At 42.0% G+C, this 17,774-nt stretch overlaps 2 protein-coding genes across 3 annotated transcripts in view; both read left to right on the top strand.

Annotated features, from left to right (window-relative positions):
* Nucleotides 1–10,097, top strand: part of TEX2 (testis expressed 2) — a gene marked incomplete at both ends in the record, with an annotated part of 29,578 nt that extends 19,481 nt beyond the window's left edge. For both annotated transcript variants that reach the window (XM_082008186.1, XM_082008185.1), the window contains 5 exons: nt 1,834–1,966; nt 6,381–6,503; nt 8,559–8,768; nt 9,001–9,121; nt 9,981–10,097. In XM_082008186.1, the coding sequence (XP_081864312.1) occupies nt 1,834–1,966; nt 6,381–6,503; nt 8,559–8,768; nt 9,001–9,121; nt 9,981–10,097 (704 nt within the window). The remainder of the gene's footprint in view (nt 1–1,833; nt 1,967–6,380; nt 6,504–8,558; nt 8,769–9,000; nt 9,122–9,980) is intronic.
* Nucleotides 10,098–15,962: 5,865 nt separating this feature from the next.
* ERN1 (endoplasmic reticulum to nucleus signaling 1) overlaps nt 15,963–17,774 on the top strand; it is a gene marked incomplete at both ends in the record, with an annotated part of 38,210 nt that continues 36,398 nt past the window's right edge. Inside the window, one exon of the mRNA XM_082008099.1 lies at nt 15,963–16,031. Coding sequence (XP_081864225.1) covers nt 15,963–16,031 — 69 coding nt within the window. The remainder of the gene's footprint in view (nt 16,032–17,774) is intronic.

Raw genomic sequence — 17,774 nt, 5'->3', positions numbered from 1 at the left:
AGGCTAGTATCCAGAATGAACATTTTAAAGAATTTATTTTTTTAAACTGAGTCAATCAGTCATTTGAGGCAGCCTTTTGTGAGGCTTTAAAATGCAGTTACTAATTCTGATATGCTTTGTTTCATTCATACTTTTTTACCGGTGCTTGATTATGAGGAAAAAATTTTTTTATTATATGGCTCCTCTAAGTAACTAAGTTTGTTAACAGACTATGTTAGGGAAAAAAAAATCTTGTTTCTGTTAATACAGTCCCATTTGGGTGACAGCATATGCTGTAGTATTTACTGTACTTCTGTCAAGGCTAAGGAACCAGATAACTCTGAATAAATTATAAATGGGCCCAATTCTTCACCCCCTCTCCTTTTCCTACCTCCCTTTTTCCCTCCAGAAAATGCGTATGAACTTCTTCTAGCCAAGAGGAATTTTCTCTCTTGGTAATGACATCTTTTGCTTAATTTGATCTGTTAAAACAATATTGATGCTTGAAGCATGCTGATTCATTAGTTATCCAAAAGGTTTGTTTAGCTGTTTTCTTTCTGATTATCCTACTGCTGCTTCATTTACTGTAAAGAGGAAAAAGTCTGTATAAGCTTGTGTTTGAGTTCTTTTGTTTTAGAACAGCATTAGAAAAACTGTATTATGGAAAAGAGTAATTTGGGCTAGTAAAGAAGCATCTTGCCTTCAGTACTGCTTCCCTCATGTAATCTCACAGTGTGTCAATGACCTGGTCTTTGGGAGCTGTGTGTATTTCTGTAAACATAAATGCGTGGGACTGGGGGCAATGCCATTCTTCTGACATGTTTTTGCAGAAAAGAAAACAGTTGTTCTTTAACTGAAAAAGTGTATCTTTTCTAGATCAATCAAGCCCGAAGAGTAGTTACCATTAATTGCTTCTGAATAAGTAAATAAAAGTAGAATGCATTAGTAGTTGATGTGCCAGATACTGGCAGGGCATATTGTATGCAGCTGCAACGTCTGGAAAAGGAAGATGCATAATCTGTGCTTAGTGCCATCTGATTTCTAATTTCTGGATCACAAATACCCTACAGCTTTTTTTAATCAGTGGGACTGCAGGCTGTCACTTAAGAGGCAGGACCTAATCTTGCAGTTATTCCCAAGACAATTCTTTATGTCACTGTGGTAAGAAAATAGACTGCCCAAACAATAGGATTTAACTTAATACTATATGTCTAGAATTGTTCCAAGTAATGACCCTGTTTGCTCTGAGTCATAAGAGTGCTTATAGCTGAGTTAGTGAACTCCTTTGTACTTTTTCGATACTCCATTGTCAAAAAGCAAAAGAGACTGCAGGTTGAGATGTGTGACAAGCAATATTGCTCTGGGGTTTCAAGTTTTGCCTTGTTTGGACAGCATAGGTAATAGAGAGGAGCATCCCCATTACTGTTTGGCTTGGAGCAGTACTGTAAATAGTTTTGAAGTGAATTCCTGATTGTATTCTATTTTCTTTATCTCAATTTCGATCTCTTAAGCACTTTAGGTGTGCATAAATCACACTTTTTTTTTTGGTGTTGTTGTTTTTAGATCATTAACCGTACTCACTGGTCTGTCTTTCAGTGTGGCTTTGATTCATATTTGAACATTCAACTTTGTTCCATTAAGCTTAATGCAAACAGAAAACTTGCTTTGATTAGTTTTTAATTATTTGCGAATTAATGGCATAATCAGTTGACCAAGAAGTAGTTTTTCTCTTTGGAAGAAGTGTGGTGTATAGACTTCTTAAAATGAGTTTTGGCTTGACATTAAAATAAAGTGATTGTGACTATTCTTAAAAGTGACATCGTTGTTGTTGTTGTTGGTTTTTGTTAATTTCAGGACTTTGGATTGATTTGGAAATGTCCTACAATGGATCTTTTCTAATGACCCTAGAGACAAAGATGAACTTGACCAAACTTGGTAAAGAGCCGCTTGGTGAAGCGCTTAAAGTTGGAGAGATCGGCAAAGAGGGGTAAGGTATTACAATGGTAGAATCAAGTGAGAGCTTTCATAGTGAAAAAGTGAGATTTTTGCCTTGCGTATACACAGCTCTGGCTCTGCAATAGATTGAAAGGGGTCAGGGGGGTTGCATACGTGTGAGTGTAGAACATGGCCTTTCTGTGCAACTTTAACGTCTGATTACACCACTGATAATTGTCTTAACAAAAGACTTTTGTAGTACTATCATTTAAAAAAAAATAAATATTTTAGTAGGATTTTAAAATGTTCTGTGACTAAAATTTAGTTTTGTCTTATGCTTGATTTGGGGTCTTAGCCAGTAAGACTTAAGTATCGGAGATACACACAAGCAGGTACAGAGATAGACACGTGTAACATGCCACTACAGCATGGTTTGCAAACCATGTAATAGTAAAAATCTGTGGAAGGTAAACAGGCTGTAATTGTTACGTAGATACTTTTTCAATAGCTTTATTGCATCATGGGAATAATCACACCCCTACTTTAGTCTCCAGTTTTCCTCACTTCTATTTACCTGCTGTGTCTAAGTGTTATAGATGAACTAATTAGAAAATACACATACTGTAACTTACCTAACTTGTATTTGTGCTTCCCCTGTCGCTTTTATGATGTTTGAATTTCGTCAATCTGTCCATTTATATTAACCTGATGAGTGACACGTGTCACATATCCATCCCGTCAGCTGTGGAGTGTTGCTTCCCTTTGTGCCGTATTCTCTTTGTACGTAAGAAATCTGCAGTCCCTGAACAGTAGATGGTCTCTGATTTAGTGTACAACCACTGCCAACAAATCAAGAAAATATTTTCTAAATCTGGCCATTTGTTTAGATATGAATAAAATGTTGTTGTCTTTCAGAATTAAGATACTAGATGCTTTGTATACTCGTGTTGTAGCTTTGACCATTTACTCTGAGAGATCCTGAAGTAATACTTACAGCAGCACTATGTTACAGTGCAGTCATGACAAGAAAATAAATGTGAAAAAACTAATGGCTGAATGATCTCATACACTGGTAGGAATTCAGGGAATTTAAAATCGACCTAGATTCTCGTTGCCACTGCTTGAAATAAATACTTCTGAATTTACATCAGTATAATTGGTAGGTGTGATCTTTGAAAAATCCCTTTAATCTTGTCAGCCCCAAAAATGGGGGGTAGAGAAGGAAACGTCTGTACAAATCAAATTCTTGTTTTTCTTCCTTATCCCTTCAGGATTTTCTTTGTGTATTTTTATATCTGTCCAGTGCAAGAATGGCCTCAGGAATAATTAGTGAACGCATCGATTTAATATTTAAAAATCAGCTTGATTCTAGCTGAGCACTAGGCCCCCAGCAACGCAAATGTAAATGTCTGTAGCTAAGCAACCAATTACGTGAAGGTAGAACCATTAACTGTATTTCTCCCTGCACATGGCCGAGACGTTTGACATGCTCAGGGCCGGGTACCATGCCGGCTTTGGGTAAAGAGCAGTCTAATGTATTCTAGTTGGAATGAGGGTTTTTTGGTTGCTTTTATTGTTGGGTTTTTTTCTTAAATACAATGGATATTATAAACAAACAAACAAATTAAAGACTCTTAAGTATAGAACAGTTTGATGATTCTCATCTATGCTTTCCATTGTGTTAGTTAATTTTACTGTTTTTTTTAATTAGGAGTTGACAATCACTGTAACAAATCAAGCTATTCTGCATGCGCTTGCATCTACAATCATATTGTCTGTAAGCGATGCATGTCGGTTGCTTACGCTCATTTCTATCCCTTAAGAGCCTAGAACAAACCGCCCCTTGAGATGCAGTAACCACAGTCTCATTTAAGAAAGGCCTCTACTCACCCAGAAAGAGGAGGGTGGGGGAAACAGCACTGAGTTTTAACTGTCCTTGGATATCATCAGTGTAAAGTGAGACAAATGGTTCAATGTTGCAGTTATTCTATCACTGCTGCATTACTCTTTGAAATAGAAGTGAAGCGTGCTCTTACACAGTTTGATAATGCTGGCTTGCACTCCCAGGAAAATGTAGCTCTCAAAAAAGGGTGGAAAACTATTTAATTGCCAATTTTATAAAATTAATACAGTAGGAGGTTCTACCATACCAGAGCTTAGGCAAATGCAGGCTAACCCAAATTTACGGCAGTTTCTTACCCCATCAGTCCTTTTTGCTATGTTGTACCATGTAAAAGCAAACTGACAAGTGGCAATGCATAAAATACTGTGCAATCTGCTCAGGAACAATACTGTAGCCCCAAAGTGTTTTTCTGCCAATGCTTGTGTCGTATAAATGGTCCATTGTATGCAGAGATCCCCTGAAATCTCACTCAAGGTTATTTATTGTTGCTTTGTTTAATGCGAGGAAATCTTGTGGTCTTAGCCAGTCGGTGCATGCTTGTGGAGGCTTTTCAGAGGGTTCCATTACCTAGGCAAATAAAACACCTTCTTGTAAGAAGGTGACACCTTTGAGAGCCTTGAAAATGCACTGGGCATGCTTGGAACTGGGTAGTATGATGTGCACAGGAAAGTGAAGTGAGGTGACACCCAAGTAGATATGTAGTTTGAATCTGACCTAAAAACATGAACTTAGTCACTGAGAGACAGCTCCAGCATTGCTGTTTGGGCCAGCGACATGAACCATCCACCACTCCCTAAGTCCTCAGGGAGGTAGTTCAGTTCGATGTGCTGCTTCACTCTTCTGCCGGTACCAAATGCATCTCTGGGTAAGAAGAGGTTTATGATTCTGATTCCATAGCCTGGGTAGCAAATTCTTCAGTGTAGAGAGGTCATGGGATTACTGCTCCAGCTCTTAAATAGGCAGTTAGGAAGGAGTGTTGTGCACCCTGAGCTGTACTTGAATTGTCCTTTTACATTAGGACTTCATGCAGCAACTAACAGTTTGTTCTATGAACAGAATAGCAGGCAGTAGCCTCAGTCCATGCCCTGTGTGAGGTTATTAAATGCTTCAAATAAATTTCCAAGAACACACACACAAAAAGAAAGAAAACGCAGCAATAAACTGTATTCTGAACAAGCAGTAGAATATTACAGTCCTGGGTATAGTCCCTAGGGCTAAAATCATGTACTTTCGAAGCTTGTGTTGTGTAACTATTTCAAGCTCTTGCATTTGGTAGAGATCAGTTAATAGTGAAGTGTATCCTTCCGTAATTTTAATCTGTTTAAAAGATTTGAATTTTTTTCTGTGATTGTGTACATAAATTCTTCCATAGTTAAAGTCTAGGAAACTGTTACTATGGTGTGATATTTTGTACCCTAAGAGCAGCACTTGTTTGATTTTATTACTTCACTTTTTTTCCCCCTTCTCCCCATGACATTCTTTGCCTTATTCCATCTTGGACTCGCTTCAGAAAAAAAAACAAAACAAATCCTTAAATCCTGTAAACATCATTCACTGTGTCAGAGGAGTTTAAAAATTCACAAGCCCGAGGGTCGGTTTCCCTACCAATATAGTAGGGAAAGGAACATTTCCAGCAAAGATACTAAATTGAGGTTATAGCCTAAATTTGTATGGGACAAAAGTACCTCTACGCAAAACACTTAAGAAATGTTACTTCCCAGGGTTATGTTAGACTTCTTCTGTTAATAAAACTGCCTTTTTTCTACACAAAATTGGTAAGTGATGACACACTGTAGCTACAGTAAGGTGAATTGCTAGTTTGAGGCAACCTCACTCTGCCAGTGTGAGCATTGTGCGTTTCCTTTTGGAGGCAGATGACAACGATCTGATTCTGTTGTGCTTTGCATGTGTTACCACTGCTGGAGATAACATCTACGACGCAAAAACCACCTGTGTGTGCGAGTAGACAAAATGGAATTTATGGACTTGGGTTAAAAGTGCTGTGAAGATAAGGTATATGTGTTAGCACCTCAGTTAACATTCTGAGGGATTCTAGGATTCACTTGGTAGATGATGTCATTTTAAGTTGGAGTCCTGTGTTTGTTTTAGTGTGAGACAGAATCTCATGTTCTTACCTTTCAATTTAAAAGCATGTCTTTTTCAGAGTTTTAAAAACAAACAAAAAAAATCCTGTACGGCCTACATGCTGCTCAACTTCATGGAAAGCCATGAGCAGCAATAGAGATGCTTTCAAATGTATTTCAAATCATTTCCACATTTGATTTGAGTATGTAGAGTAGCCATTCCGCTGCCATCCTCTTGTATGCAGGATTACATTCCACTGGAGAAGACAAATTTTCTGCCTTGAAGCTAGTTCTGACAGACTGGCTTCAGACTGGTTTTGGGTTTGTTCTTTTAGATAGAGTTTATATAAAAAAAAAAAACAACAAAACGGGATATTTCAGAGTCTCCAGTAGAAATACATGGAATGTCAGTCAAAGCTGTACATAATGAATAGCTATTTAAGAATACTACATTTGACCTGGAAATTGCATTGTTTCAGTTTCAGGCCAAGGGCATATTGTCTTGCAGACAGTGATGAGGAATCCTCCAGCGCTGGGTCTTCGGAAGAGGATGATGGTCCTGAATTGGCAGGAGAGAAGCAGGTGACTCCAGGAGCGGAAGGGTGAGCTGTCTGCATAGTGTTTGTTAATCCTTTCCTCCTCGCTGCATTTCCAGACTTGGTGTAACTGGTCTCTTGGTCCAGTCCTATAATGCTCATTGTTATACAGGACGTCAGAGTGTGAGTTTGTCCAAGCAATTAAGCAAACACAACTCACCCATTTCTAGAGCAAAGAGCAGCCATCAGGCCATGTACTACAATTGAAAGGAAGCTGCTCTGCCGAGTGTTTTTTCCATGCTGAGAGCATTGTTCACCATACAGCACTTCCACAGAGTGACCTGTACAGTGCTCCATTTGACACCTAATTGCTTCCCTATTAGACGATAGAGAGCACCAAGTCTTTGGGCCAGAGAACCTGTGAGGACCTTCCCCTGCATGTCTTGCCTGGTAGCAGGGTCAAGAACAGGATTTTATGTGTGAAATTGAAATACTTTGTATACAGTATCATACCCATGCTGATCCTCCTGGTCCTTATTTCCACTGTGTTTTTTTCTTTAAGAAAACGACTGTTATTCAAGCCTAGCTATTCAAGCCTAGCTTTCTTGCTTGGGGTTTTGTGGTTTGTTTTCTTCTTTTTTTTTTTTTTTTTTTCTCTTCCCCTTGAAGGGCTTTGAGTGTCTGGGCTATGCAATACTGCCCTCTGACGCTGTGCAAGAATTGTAAAGAAAATTTCCTAATGTCAGTTTTGCCATATCATTCCTTGTTTTGGCTGCTGTTCTGATTTTTTTTCTTTTTTTTTTTTTTTGCTTCTTACATCTGATTGAAATTATGCCATGAAATGAGGAATCTGTAGTAGCATTGAAATGTCTCAGACAATCACGATGTTTTCTATGTCTGAACACATCTCGGTGATTTTACAGTGAATATACCAAAAGGCTCCATGACATATTCAAAATGTTCAAGAGAGTTTCCTTGGAGTGTTACTCCTAAAAACTTTTGAAAACTACATGTTGAATTGTTGGCATTATTTCAATAGATGTATTTCATATCTTTAAAAAAAATACAGATCATATAAAGAACTCATAAGGACAAAAAGGGAGAACAAAGAATTTCTAAGTAGAATACTGAAAGAATTTCCTTGCAACTTTTGAAAATCTGCAATACTATCACTATAGAATCTCATGAGAAAGTATGTACTTTATCTGGGTAAAGTTACAGCTAGTGTAGAATCTCAAAGTTGAAATTAATTCACCCCTTTTATGTCATCTGAGGAGTTTCTTGTCTTATGCTAAGGAAAAAGTTCTGTAAGAGGCTGGATAAACACAAATTTTTTGCGGGCTAGGAAAATGTTATTTCCTTAGCAGGGCTATCTCTGCTACATAACATCAAGAGCCTCAATTAGGTGTAATATAGTGTGTGAAAATATCGAACATGGTATTCTTGGAGTGTGTGTTTCTGAAATGGGATAGGTATGAGAAAAGACACATTCAGTCCTTAAAGCATCTGTTTTAAAAAGCTAGGATGCCGCCTGACACTGTTGCCAGGAAAAGTAGCTGCTTCTTGCGGGCATAGTTAATCATTTTTGGAATATCATCCCATCTACTGCTAAAATCACCTTCCTCTTCTTTTTCACCACCTTTATACTCATCATAAATGCTACAGTACCTTGAAGTGAGAACCTTTTTGTTTGACACACATTGTTAAATAGATTAGACAGAATGGTTGGGCCTTCTATGCTGATACGTGCATGTGTCCCAGTGCATCCAAGTCTTGACAATTTTGTTAGAACGGTAATAGATTGTCACTTCTCATGCCAGCTTGGTGGTATAAATGATTTAAGCATATTTGCAATTTTAAGAATTGTTGCATTTGCAATGCCATCTGGGAAGAAGGAGTGTTCAGACTGGACAGGATTTCTGCCAGACACTTATAGCTGACTGAGTACAGCTGCTGCGTGCAAGCTGTGGTAGGTACTGCTTGGACATGTGAATATGTATCTCTTTAGAATTTTTATATCAGAAACTGTAATGATTTAATAGGAAATCAATGGGTGTCTTAGCAAACAATAGGTTTAAGAAAATTACTTTGATGTGTTCTTTTTCTGTTCTCTATTTAAAGGTACGTTGGAGGACACCGGACAAGTAAGATCATGAGAATTGTGGATAAAATTACTAAGTCAAAATACTTTCAGAAAGCAACAGAGACTGAGTTTATTAAGAAGAAAATTGAAGAAGTCTCCAATACTCCATTGCTGCTAACAGTTGAAGTACAAGAGTGCAGAGGAACACTAGTAATTAACATTCCACCTCCACCTACTGACAGAATATGGTAAGAGGAACTTACTGCAGAACTGGGCAGTGTTTCAGGTGGGTGCTACCTAAGGGATTGCAGCTAAAAAAAAGGTAAAGTGTAGCTGAAGTGAGTTCTGGAAGAAGTGCAACACAAACTACTTGTAAATGAAGTAGGAACTGCTATTAAGAGAACATTGACAGTCAGCACATTTAAGCGTATGCTTCATTGGAGTGTTTATAATAAAACCTGTTCTGTGTACTCTCCTAAGGTATGGCTTTAGAAGACCTCCCTACCTGGAGTTAAAAGCTCGGCCAAAACTTGGTGAGAGAGAAGTGACTCTGGTTCATGTAACTGACTGGATAGAGAAGAAACTAGAACAAGAGTTTCAGGTGTGTTTCCTTTACATTTTCATTTCAGTAATGATAGTTTTGGTCTATTAGAGGGGTGGGGTTTTTAATTTTTGCATGTCCCCTATTTCATTCATGAATAGTTGGTGTCCTCCACTGCTCCTGTTCAGTGGAAAGGATGTTAAGAATTCAGCTGAAACTGACTTCAGGGATGGTCTCAAGACCATGTGCAGACCTGGATGGAAATCTGTTTTAGCACTTATCAGAATGACAATAGCTGAAAATAGGTACTGTGTCAGAATTCGTAGTACTTGAATAAAAACATGATCCTACGTGTTCTTAGATGATAGAGGGCCAAGCAATTGTCTAAAATTAAGAACAGATGAGGCAGTAAGGAGTCCTGTTACTACTTCCTTTAAAATATAATTATTTTTAAAAATCACATAGTGCACAATAGGAAAAATCCTCCAAACTTACAAATACTTGTCAGATACGAAAACAGCTTACTGATCAGATTAATTCCAGACCCCAACCTGTACAGTCATCTGGAAATCAAACCTGCTTATTTCCTTGAAAGTACAGATTGAAAGTATATGGGCAAGAGCTGAGAAAGTGGCAGAGTTAAGAAAAGTTGGTATGTTTCCTGTAGTGCTATTTCAATTTAACAGAAAGAGCAAAGATCTTCATGTTTCTGAGCTTCATCTTACAACTGCAGCACAACTAAATGGCTTTAGTTAGCGGATGCTGTAGGGCTTCAGTACGAGCATTGACTCAAATAATGCTGAACTCAGGAACCTTTTATCTGGAAATTTGTTGCATTTTTTTAACTAAACAAATCAGAAAACTAAGGTTTCAAGTAGTGTATGAAACGTAACTTGACTTAATTGCATCTTTTTCACAGAAAGTCTTTGTCATGCCAAACATGGATGATGTTTATATTCCTTTAATGCACTCAGCCATGGATCCTCGCTCCTCTACATGCCCTCCTAAAGATCTGGAGGCCCCTGATCAACCGTGACATGTGAAGATTCTTGCAGTTTACAGTATTATAAAAGTTATTCTCATGGTTTTATAAACTGTGCTGTAGTTCTCATCCTTAACTTGTGCCACCTTCCCCCACCCCCCCAAGGACTGCCTATAACCATACCTTTGTGCTCACTTGCCTGGTTACTGTTCCTGTGTACTTCAGCTACATGAAGTTTCATTCCATTAAGCAGTTGATTTATTTTTGTACTGGCTGCCATCAGGATTTTAACTCAGAGGCTAAGATGACCTGTTCTTTGGGGGAGGGAGGAGGAACCTAACTGTAATAGATCAAGGAGCTTGTTGACACACCTTTTGTTCAGCTTATGTTTTCATGCTATGTTAATGTGCATTAAAGCGTTGAAAGGTTGTTTGGCAGCAAAGGAACTGCGTGCCAAATGGAAAAAATCCTAAATAAGGAATGAATTTATAGAACTGGAAGAATATTTTTCTTTCTCAGGCAGTTGGAGGTGTAGAATGAACTGTTTTATGTTCTTTCACTTCTGCAGTCAATAGCTTGTGTCAAGCAATCGAAATATGAAATGCTTTCAGGATAAAAGAATGTAAATTGGATGTATAGGTAATATTGTGATTCAGTGTAGTATATACATATTATTTTTTTTTCATACAGAACTTGTGCTTTTTTGGGGAAGCAAGTAGCCATAAAACACACAACTATCACTGAAGGTGGGACTGTCAGATTTTTGTAAATGAGGAGAAAAAAGTCGGTAAAGCCATGAGACCAAACCATAGCAAGCCGCCTTATAGTGAGGTACAATCACCTTGGTTCATGATTAATTCTGAATGTTTATAAAGACATGAGCACACACATAAAATGTCTAATACTGCACATGACCAGAAGTACTTAGCCTACTCTCTATAGAGCCTCTTGCTAAAATGAAACACCAAGTTTTTTCTTATAGGAGAGTTTGTTGCTGTGAGTCTTTTCCATTGCACTGCGTTTACATGCAACGCATGGGACCGAATTCTCACGTTACAGCTGTTGCAGCTCCAGACATCAACTTGCTTGATGTTTGTGAAAACAGCTGTGACTGAAAGATTTTGACACCCATGCATTGTTTTTTTTGAACTTTGTGGAATAGGAGTTCAAGCATTGCAGTTATTCAAGCTGATCGTGATGTAATTAAGACTGTTTCTGCTAATTAATGGCCAAAACTAAGGGGAGGAGGGGGAACTGCCTTTTATTTCTATCTGGTGTAATGATTCAAGACTAAATGTATGCAGTAAATTCAATATTTGAACACTACATATCCACTATTTAACACATGTAATATTTTTCTGATACTCAGTGTTGCCAACTGTTCATGGATGTCAGAAAATGTTTTAGTTTACAAAGAAGGTGAGTTTTGGCTCTCCTTTTATAACATGATTTGCTTTTTTTTAGAAGTAATTTTTTAAGAACTTTTTTGTACATTGTGTTGTCACATTTGATGTAGATCAAAATTTCCATGTGTAACTTGATGATTTACCATCTCTAAATGAAGCTATTATAATGAAGGTTTTTTAAACAGCACCTTGCCTGAAACATAAAATAAAACTAGCATTTAATATATTTAAAATTAATTCTATATTTGAACACCTATTTTGGTTACCTTTAATTGAAATATTAGTAGGTTATATTTGTTACCTGAACTCCTCCTTGACCATTCCAGGCTGTGTATATTCTGGGGTTTGCTCTGATTATGTAGGCATTATTTGCCTTTCATGAAGTCTGCATGTCTTGTACGCAGGTCTTTTATATGATTTAATTTCTATGTGCAATAACTAAAGTCAAAGGACTAGATGCACTAATGTGTAAACAGATTTAGACTTATTACACACGATTGTCATATTGCACTTCATAAACTGTGGGCAACTACAATCTGCTTGCTTTGTTTTATTAAATAAATTTATCCCATGTCAATTATTCAGTTAAAATTTATTTCTACATAGTGTTTAGCCACTATCTTCTGCAAGTTGTTTCAAAAGGAAAAGCTTAAATTGAGTAATTTTACTGTAGTGAAAAGAACATCAATTTCACTGCAGCAGTTAGTATTCACATGTAGAACATGCTTTAAAAGTTTTTTTTTTTTCATTTTGTACCTCTGAAAACCTTGAAATGACTACTGGGAATTACAGAACAGAGGTGGCATGTACTATTCTCTGTAGTAGTTTTGTGGCAAAACCCTCTCTGAGCTTAAGCATCTTTTACAGTCTTCCTAGATTCTGCTACTACATGTGCAATCCTGACACGGGTGTGGGTATAGCTGTAACTTTTCTATATACAGCAAACACTGTGTAACTCCAGCTTCTCTGCCTGCAGGACAGATGGAAGGAGTTGAGGCCCTGTAAATAGCTGCAGCTTAGATCACTGGAGTCAAATTCCCATTTTGTTTCCAAGTTCTCTTTTGCTGTGTGTAAAGGACTCCCAGCACTGGGTACTTTTAAGAGCTGTCACCTACACCCAGGTGCTCTACTCCTGGAATGGCTAGGCAGGAATCCCAGGACTTGCTACTTGTTCCAAGTCCTCTTTACAAACCAAACCCTGAACTACTTTGGGGAAAAAACTAGTGCAGTGGTCTAGGATGGGCTAAAGTCATGCTGCATCCACTAATACAGCAGAGTAACCTGGCTCCTCTTTCACCCTGATACTTGCATGCTTTAGATAAATGAGTATTACAAAACTATATGGTATGAGGCATGCATTCTACAAAATAGTAATGAAAGAGACCCTTAGGGGCTTGTAACCTCTATTGAACCCCAGTACAGCTCCCTGTGCTCAATCCTTTACACTTGAGGACATACTGCAGGAACTTTTGTCTCAGAGGAGAACATTTCACCTCTGTGAACTTAGAACCAATGTGGTTTAAGTTTTAAACAGTTTTTGAATGTAAAATCATGTCATAGTCAAACATCTCGTGGATGCTCATCATGACTAGCTTTTCTGGGTGCAAACTCAACATTATCAGGCTTGCTGGTGCTTAGTCCTTAAACTCCTTGTTAACTTCAGGTGGCTGTAATGTCATCTAGTAAGACACAAAATACTTTGCCAAAAATTCACTGCACTTCCATTTTGATATAATTTCAGGGGAGGAGGGTGGTGTTACATTATGTTTTTACCTAGTTTAATCTAAACTTTTGCTTACTTAACCTGATGACAAGGTTAAGTACGTACTAACACGTCAAGTACCGGAGCCGCGGGCTCCCATTCCGGCAAGGCCCGCTCACCCTGGCCCTCGTTCTCGAGCACGGCACCGCCTCTGCGCCAGCAGCTGCCGCTACCTCCTCCCCGCCCGGCTGCGGCGCCATGTTGTGCGGCGGCGGCCGCCGCCCGCTGCTCCGGTAGGCCAGCAGGGCTCGCCGACACGAGCTGTCGCTTGCTTTTAAAAGCGCCACCCGGATCGGGCCGAGCAGCCCCAGTTATGAACAAGCGCTTCGCTCTAGCACTACAGCTTGGCCAGCGGCGCCGCGGGCAGGGCACCCCGCCGGGTCAAAGGCAGTGCGGGGCACGGACTGACGCGCGCGCAAGAACCAGCCGGACACGTTCACAGGGTGCACACAGCTTTATTTACCAGGCCGCTCCCCGTCGGTCGCCACGCGGGCCCTGCAAGGCACGGAGGAAAAAGGGAAGGTTACAGACGCGGTGTACCGCAGCCGCCCCGCGGGGTGGGCGGCAGTCTGGGCGCTCAGTGGTAGGTTTGCTTCATGCATGTCAGCAGTCTAACACGTGTCAAGAGACATCAGCGCTGCCCGGCCGCCTAGGCCCCCACCCCCCTTCCACCACCAGCACTCACCTCGCATCGCTGCGCTGTTAGAAAGACCGGATGTTCCCCTCGCTCTGCTTTATCTAGTGACCGCCGCCCAGCACCCCGCCCCTCTTTGTCTCGCCCAATAGAATACAAACCCGGGGGCACGTGCTGCTCCGACGGGTTGCGCGCGAGGGTGGGCGGAGCTGTGCCGAGGGCTGTGGGTGGGGCTGCTGCCCAGAGCGGCTGAGGAGGGAATCGCTGAGGGGGCACCGGGCCGCAGGAGGTAAGGCTCTGAGAGAGCCTGGCTAGCTCGCGCTTCCCCCGGCGTGTTGGGGAGCTTTTTCGCTTTTTCAGAAACAATAGTACTCTTTACTGGTTTGCTCTAGCACTTTGTCGCTGTTAAGAAAGAGGGCCTAATATTAAAAATGTAAAAGCTTAGGCCCCCCTCGGGCTTCAGAGCTGCCTCCCTCCGAGGTGGTTCCTGAGTTTCTGAAGAGAGGTGCCAGGGGAGCGGGAGGGCGCACGGTGACGTTCGTCTTCCCGCCCGGAGTGGCCTCCTGCCGCCTCAGCCCTTGTTTTTGACTTTTTTCTCACCTCCTGTGAGGCTATTGGGAGGCACTTGTGTTAAATAATTACAATTTGGTAGCGGCATACGCTCTGTTTGTGCAGCTGAACAACTCCTCTAACGTAGCATGGCATGAAATTCAGCTTCAAGGTAATAAAATCGTATGTGAAGAGGTAGCGATACCTAAACGCTCGCCAACCAGTTCTCAGACTCGAGGACGTGCTCAGCCCGAGCCGTCCTTCCCCGGGGAGGATGGAGGCCGGTGGAAGGGAAATGCTGCCATCCGGTGGTACCTGCAGTGCCCGAAGCCGGGAGCTGAGCGGAGGCAGCTGGGCAAAACCAATACCCTGCTGTATTCTCGGGGGACGCCCTAGTTCATGCACAATACCGCGTGTGCTTTTTACAGAGGCACAAGTGCCCGCATTGACTGTCGTTGTGTATGGTTAGGAGGACTTTCTGTACGTGTGGTTGAGGTCTGGATGTGTTCCCTGTGTATGCTGTTGCCATGGCGCACACAAAGCGGTGTGGTAGATGGTCTGCTTGTTTTCCAATGGTGTGGATGCTTAAAATCCAAGACCACCATAAAGAAACCCATCTGTCAGCTCATGTATTCATACCTGCAGGTTAGATCATAATTATGTCTACTGCCCATATAATCAAAGGCACACTTATTGAAAGAGGGAGCTGCCAGAGCTGATCTGTTACGTGCACGCGTTACTTAGTACTCAGCGTGCTCTGCCGCTCCATTAATCATATCAGTATTAAAAACCAAACAATATGTAGCAAGGGCAAAGTGTCTTTGTTATATAAACAAGCATTTGAAAGCTAAGCCTTTGCCAATCAATGTAAATTTACTCTCATTTTTAAAGCTTCTTCCATTTGTTTCAGTATTTTTTGTCTTTATGTATCTGTTTAGAGGAGCTTGGACCCGGTTTATGGTTCAGAGAGGCATGTTCTTTGTTTTTGCATTTCTTTAAAGTATTGCAAGACACACCAGGGTCAACAGGAATTTTGTCAAAGCAGGAGCTATGCCATGATCTGCTTTGAAAGCAAAAAATCAACGGGAAGATGGTACCGGGCAGGGCGGTGCTGGAGGGAGGCTATTCCTTAACCCTGCATTTACCCACCAGGTATTTAAAAAAACCCAAACCACCAGCAGCAGACAGCTGTCATTGCAACCCGCGGTTTAAAATGTCAAGGGCTCTTGGCCGGGCAGGCTGCAGTTTCGTCGGGGCTTAGCACAAACGGGGAGGCTCCGGCAGCGGAACGAAGCCACGGCCCTCCTTGCGCCGCGGGGGCGGCCCCGGGAGGGAAGTGGCTCAGTGAACCGGCCGCGGAGGGCGGTGCGGGCAGCGCTCCCCGCCCGCGGCGGCGGCGGCCCGGGCAGTACCTGCGCGCGGCCGGGGCCGCCCGCGGCTGACGTCGGTGGCCCGGGCCGGGCGGCCCCGCCCCACCGCGCGGGGAGCGCCGGACACGCCGCGCCGGCAGCCAGCGCCGCGCGGGGGGAGCCGGCCGCGCGCCCGCGGAGCCGCGGCGGGTGGCAGCCATGGAGCCGCTCCGCCGCCTGCTCCTCGGCCTGGGCGCGCTGCTGGCGCTGCTCTCGCCGAGGCCCGGGGTAAGCGAGGCGCGGCCCGGGCTCAGCCGGCCCGCTGGGCCTCGGCGGCGGGGAGCTCTGGCGGGGAGGGCAGGGACAGCGGCGGTGCCCCCGGCCCGGCCGCGGCAGGCGGGCACGACTCGTCCGGGCTGCGGGGACGCCCGAGTCGCTGAGGGCCAGCGGAGGCCTCGCCCCGTGCAGGCCGCCCCCTCCGCCCGCAGAGAGGGGAACCGTTGGGGGAAGCGCGGACCCACGAACGCCCTGGTCCGCTCCCGCCGGGGCTTTGCTGAAAGTTTGCCGTAGGTGCCGGCGGCCCGCCGCATCGGCGGTGTTTGCGAGGGCAACGCACTGCCCGTTTTACTGTGGTTAATGCCGGGTGTCCGTCTGTATGCACGGGGGTGAGGGGCTGCAGCGTACCAGCCTGATCCAGCTCAATGGCTGTGTACCCTACAGCTGCCGTACCGTACGGTGTTGCGGCTAACACCGTATTTGAACGTGTATCATCATAATAATCCCTGAAACAGAAAAACGCAGTTAATTTCTCGTAAAGTAACTGATGGAAGTAGGACAAAAACTTTTGGAAGCTGAAACTATGTAGCTGAATAGAGGAACTAGTGAGACATGCTAGAAGATCTTTGCTCTTTGCCTTCATAACCTCCTAATTGGGGGGCTGTGTTTTCTTCTGAAGAAAACCCAACCAACATTGTACGATTAGCTACACACCGTGGGAAGGTTGCTGTATACAGTCTTATGGCGTTTTGATAATTCTGTTTCCAGAGCAAAGATAGCAACATGCACTAAATGTACATATGGTTGTTTGGTATCCAAAAAAGACTACAGTTCCAAATTCAAAGGTGAAAGACAAAGTGCACAAGTCACTGCCCTACAAAGTCTCTTAAGAAATAACCAGGTTGGTTATAAGGTATTGCATGGAGCAATAAAAGCACAGGGAATAGTGAAACTGGTGCAAAGCAGGTGGAATGCTGAGCAGATTATTTGTATGGAGGTAATAATGTTAAACAGTGTACTTTAAAATGTGTGCTGTCTGCTGTGTGTGTACTGAAATGGAAAACTAAGTCTTGAAAAACTCAGTTCTGAAAGGTGCTCCTCTTTGTAAATTCTCAGGATCAGGAGACAGTGAAAAGACCAGCTGGCATTTACTGTTTCCATTACACTGAAGTGTAGCAGAGGAAAGTTTTAGGTTTTGTTCTTTGATGGATTGTTCATTGTTTAGGTGAAAATCCTGGTGTAATATATGGGGTTATAGTTCAGGTTAAGCAAACCTGAAAGCATTGTTTTTTGCCTGGGTTATAATGGCTCCACGCCCCTTCTTTAAAAGTAAACACATTTAGTTAGTGAGGCTGTGTAACATACCTAGTGTTGTTTCTTCATTAGGAAAAAATTAAACGCAGGCTGTCAACAAAAATTACTTTAAAATCTTTCTTGTAGAGTGCTAATGTCTTTGTCTTAGTCTGGACTATAAGGTTGGACTGAGATCTTTTCAGGGTCCTGACAGGTTTGGGGTTCAGATTTTGCAAGGAAAATACTGACTTGCAACTCATGAAGTTTTAAAAATAGTACTCAGTAAGAATACTAAGAAATATTTTTAAATACTAAAAATACTTTTTGAATCAACAGATTATTACTAAGTTTTACAGAATTTTACTTGCATAGTCACAAAAACCTAGACTAGGGCCCAGGTAGAATTCAGCCCCTTCTTTCACTAGATTTCTCTCTCCTCTTGGTCTCCCTGCCCTGCTATCT

This window comes from Phaethon aethereus (assembly GCF_964289735.1).
Source record: "Phaethon aethereus genome assembly, chromosome: 18".
In the NCBI taxonomy this organism is placed as follows: domain Eukaryota; kingdom Metazoa; phylum Chordata; class Aves; order Phaethontiformes; family Phaethontidae; genus Phaethon; species Phaethon aethereus.
This window is presented reverse-complemented; position numbering and strand designations above follow the sequence as displayed.